We start from the raw sequence: 4,024 nt of genomic DNA on the forward strand, positions 1-4,024 counted from the left end.
CTGGAGATTTCGCTTTGCCCCCTTCCGCCGCTGATTGCTTACAATGTGCCACGCCCACCTCCTCCTGCCGCCTTCCTTTTTGTATTTTTTACAGAAAAAAATTGCAAAAATCCCTGTTGGAGCAAACGTTGTCGCCGGCTTCGTCATCGCAGCTAAAATTGAATTGGAATTGCTTCAGCTCCACTGGCAGGCAAACGACAGGCAATCTGTTGAGTCGCCTCTGATTGAATGAGGGGGTCGGTTCGGGACCAAGGTCGTCCGGGGAGGTGGGGGAGTGGCAGAGGCGGTGGGTGGCAGCGGGAGAAATGCGGAACGAATGCGCGTAATGCGCTTGGATGGCTGAATCAAATCCCGACTGAGATACGAGTGCGATTTAATGATAACATGTTGTGCGACAAGCCCCATCGTCATTATCTGTCATTTTCGGTAAATTCACAGTAGCTATTGATCCGTGGAGCGTCTTTCGGGGCACAACGGCCTTCTGAAGGCTGTCGAATATAAAGAAATCTATAATATGTGCGTTCATAATTGTATCGAATTCAAAATATGTACCCTAATAATTAGCAGACGAGAGCTAAAAATACAAAACGAAAACAACTATATTACATTTCCTTACAACAGAATTGATTACAGTAAATATTGGTATTAGCAAATGTACATTACCTTTTTTTAGCCAAATTTTATATGTTTAAAATCGTTATCGTTAAAATTATCTTACCCACAAAAAAAATAGATTCTAAAATTCAATGAAAATAACTTAATGTTGAATAATATGATAATTTTGCTCACGATATAGAAATTTTTTAAAATTATTATTAAGTTACCTTATAACCTATACATACTGTAGTTTCATTAGCAACAACACGGCTGTTTAAAAAAAATCAGTAACGGCACAAAACCAAATTGTACCAATTGTGATTATAATTAGCGCAATTACGATAAAAGCGCTGCAAACATTTTTGAACCGTGCGTCGATAAGCAGATTCCAAATAAAGGCAGCAATCGCGATAAAGAGAACATATGTACGCAAAGGTGTTATTCTATGAAAAACCTAGCGAATTCGACTTGTGAGTGGGCGAATCAATTGTGTAAACAAAACAGCACAAAAGATACAAAGATACCGAGGAAATGCTAATTTAACGTTGCGCTCTCTAATTTGAAAGTGCGGTCAAGGCGCTCAGCTGTTTGGCGTTTAACAACACCGTTTTTTTTTCTCAGGGGGTGCAGTTGGTGGGGGTAGAGAGAAGGGTATAAGACTAGGGTTGTCAGGTAAACCGGGTTTCTTAAGAAACTTATTAAATGCTTTTACTGCTTATAAAAAGTTATAAAATTGGAAAAAATGTTATTTAACTTTAGTTTTTAAATAAAACTTTAAAACTAGGATTGTCAGGTAAAAAAAAAATTTTATAAATACAAAAAATATATTTAGAAATAAAAACTATTTTAAAAAAATCATTTAAAATATCATTTTTTAAGTATTTATTTTAGTCAGTCTCGCACCCCACCTGACAACCCTGCTGCTCTCTCGCGCCGCCGCTCTCGCTCTCTTGCGCACACGTCATCAGCTGTGGCCCACTAACAACAAACAGATGTATTTTCGTGTTGTTGCTGGCTGCATTGAGTTTCCCCACAAACTGCAGGCTGAAAAAAGCGAATAAATAAAACAATCGGTGGCAAACATTCCGCGGTAACGCAACAAATAGCAGCCAAGCAGCACGTGCTGCTGCCACTTGTGCCAAAAGTAAAAATAAAACACTGGGGAAAACGGGGCGCCGCATTTGACATTGAACAACATTCGCGGGTGCAAAAATAAATCTAGGAAATAAACCGCACACAAATACAAATATAGCATATAGCGATATCAGCTGTTCGCAAGTGCGTGCGGCGGAAAAAATTCATTATTAATTGTGCCATCGGCAAAGAGAGAGGTGCTTTTCCATTTTCCACATTCCTCCCCCCGCAGCGGCGATTTTTCCGGGCCAGCTAGAACTGGAAATTGCAAGCATATCAAGCATTTATTCAAGTCTTGCGGTTGTGTAATCAAAGAGTCCGGGAAAAATGAGCGCTACGAGTGTCCAGGAGAACCAGCCCAAAAAGGCGGCGGCCGCCTCCAATGCCATCAAGTTTCTCTTCGGCGGTCTCTCGGGAATGGGAGCCACCATGGTGGTGCAGCCTCTGGATTTGGTAAGTTCTAATCTAAATAACTCTGTATCCCAAAAATCTCAACGGAACCCTGTAAATTCCGATTCCCAGGTCAAGACCCGCATGCAAATCTCGGGAGCTGGCAGTGGCAAGAAGGAGTACCGCAGCTCGCTGCACTGCATCCAGACGATAGTGGGCAAGGAGGGACCTTTGGCCCTGTACCAGGGCATTGGAGCCGCTCTGCTGAGGCAGGCCACCTATACCACCGGAAGATTGGGCATGTACACCTACCTGAACGATCTGTTCCGGGAGCGATTCCAGCGCAGTCCCGGTATCACGGACAGCATGGCCATGGGAACCATTGCGGGAGCATGCGGCGCCTTCATAGGAACCCCCGCGGAGGTGGCCCTCGTTCGGATGACCTCCGACGGCCGGCTGCCGGTGGCCGAGCGGAGGAACTACACGAATGTGGCCAATGCCCTGGCCAGGATCACCAAGGAGGAGGGCATCACGGCCCTCTGGAGGGGCAGTCTGCCCACCGTGGGTCGCGCCATGGTGGTCAACATGACCCAACTGGCCAGTTACTCGCAGTTCAAGACGTACTTCCGCAACGGCCCGCTCAAGATGGACGAGGGCATCAAGCTGCACTTCTGCGCCAGCATGTTGAGTGGCCTGCTGACCACCATCACCTCGATGCCGCTGGACATTGCCAAGACCCGAATTCAGAACATGAAGATGGTGGACGGTAAGCCGGAGTACCGCGGCACCGCCGACGTTCTGCTGAGAGTGGCCCGTCAGGAGGGAGTCTTCGCCCTGTGGAAGGGATTCACCCCGTACTACTGCCGTCTGGGTCCGCACACCGTGCTGACCTTCATCCTGCTGGAACAGCTCAACCAGGGCTACAACAAGTACGTCCTGGGCGTGGACAAGAGCACTGGCCTGTAAAATCTGTATCTAAACCATATGAAACGATCAACGATGAACGATGCGAACCATGCGTGTATATAAAACGTTAAGTTTAAACAAAAACATAGGGCATTTAAATGTCGGCAATTCCGGTGACAATATTACATGATAACGATTAGCTTGAATGTTGAAACAGTTTTTTGTAGCGCCATAAGTGTAAAGTGGATTCTCAATAAAGCACAAAATGTTATAGCAAACCTGTTGGTCTTGACTTCAAATTTGGGGAAGGTTAAGTAATTATAATTTTGGGTAAATAAATAAAGATGTGCTTTACACACAAAAAATTCGATATGAAATAGGGTCAATTCTACCTTATTTCATATCAATAAAAGATATTTGATCATATCATACCATATTTGGTTTTTTTTTTTAAACAAATAATGCAAAATAATACAAACGAAATATGTTTTTATATCAAAACGATCTTTAAAAAATATAAAATTGACTAGCACATGTCAATCTGATCTTTTGTCAATTTTTTGCTGTGTACAACTCTTTAAGTTATCTTAGTTTCATAAGCTCAACAATAAAGTGTAGTATAGCTATATTATTTTTTAAGAAATTATAAGCAGTTTCCCTCGATTATGCTGGTGTTATTTATAGAATGTCACCTGTATATCGCGTGGGTCTGGCTATTCAACCGCTATCTAGTCTTCAAAGTCACTTCGGGTTGCCAACTTCCAAGTTCGTCATGTGAAGTGGGTGGTGGTGGTGTGAGCCCCGCCCATATGTTGTTATTGCAAATTAATTATATTCCGTATGTCTAGGTGGAAGACACCTACTCACATAGCTACTGTTTGCTAATTCCCCCGATAAACCTTATCACTGGCTCATTGCTGTTCCTTGTTTGCCGGTGCAAAGTATAAATCCCAACGATAAACTCCGGGGGCTGAAGATTGCATATTTGTTTTCGCGC

The 4,024-nt window shown here is 43.4% G+C and overlaps 1 protein-coding gene across 1 annotated transcript; it reads left to right on the forward strand.

Moving 5' to 3' along the window:
* Positions 1 to 1,579: 1,579 nt before the first annotated feature.
* On the forward strand, positions 1,580 to 3,305 carry LOC108059717 (mitochondrial 2-oxoglutarate/malate carrier protein). The gene is made up of 2 exons (XM_017145130.3): positions 1,580 to 2,184; positions 2,254 to 3,305. Exons 1-2 carry the CDS (start codon positions 2,059 to 2,061, stop codon positions 3,085 to 3,087), a joined length of 960 nt encoding a protein of 319 aa, XP_017000619.1. The 5' UTR covers positions 1,580 to 2,058; the 3' UTR covers positions 3,088 to 3,305.
* Positions 3,306 to 4,024: the final 719 nt, after the last annotated feature.

Source organism: Drosophila takahashii, chromosome 3R, assembly GCF_030179915.1.
Source record: "Drosophila takahashii strain IR98-3 E-12201 chromosome 3R, DtakHiC1v2, whole genome shotgun sequence".
Classification (NCBI taxonomy): domain Eukaryota; kingdom Metazoa; phylum Arthropoda; class Insecta; order Diptera; family Drosophilidae; genus Drosophila; species Drosophila takahashii.

Coding starts and splice junctions, on each gene's coding strand:
- LOC108059717 (XM_017145130.3), top strand. CDS start 2,059: ATGAGCGCTACGAGTGTCCAGGAGAACCAGCCCAAAAAGGCGGCGGCC. Junction 2,185..2,253: donor TGGTGCAGCCTCTGGATTTG/GTAAGTTCTAAT, acceptor TCCGATTCCCAG/GTCAAGACCCGCATGCAAAT.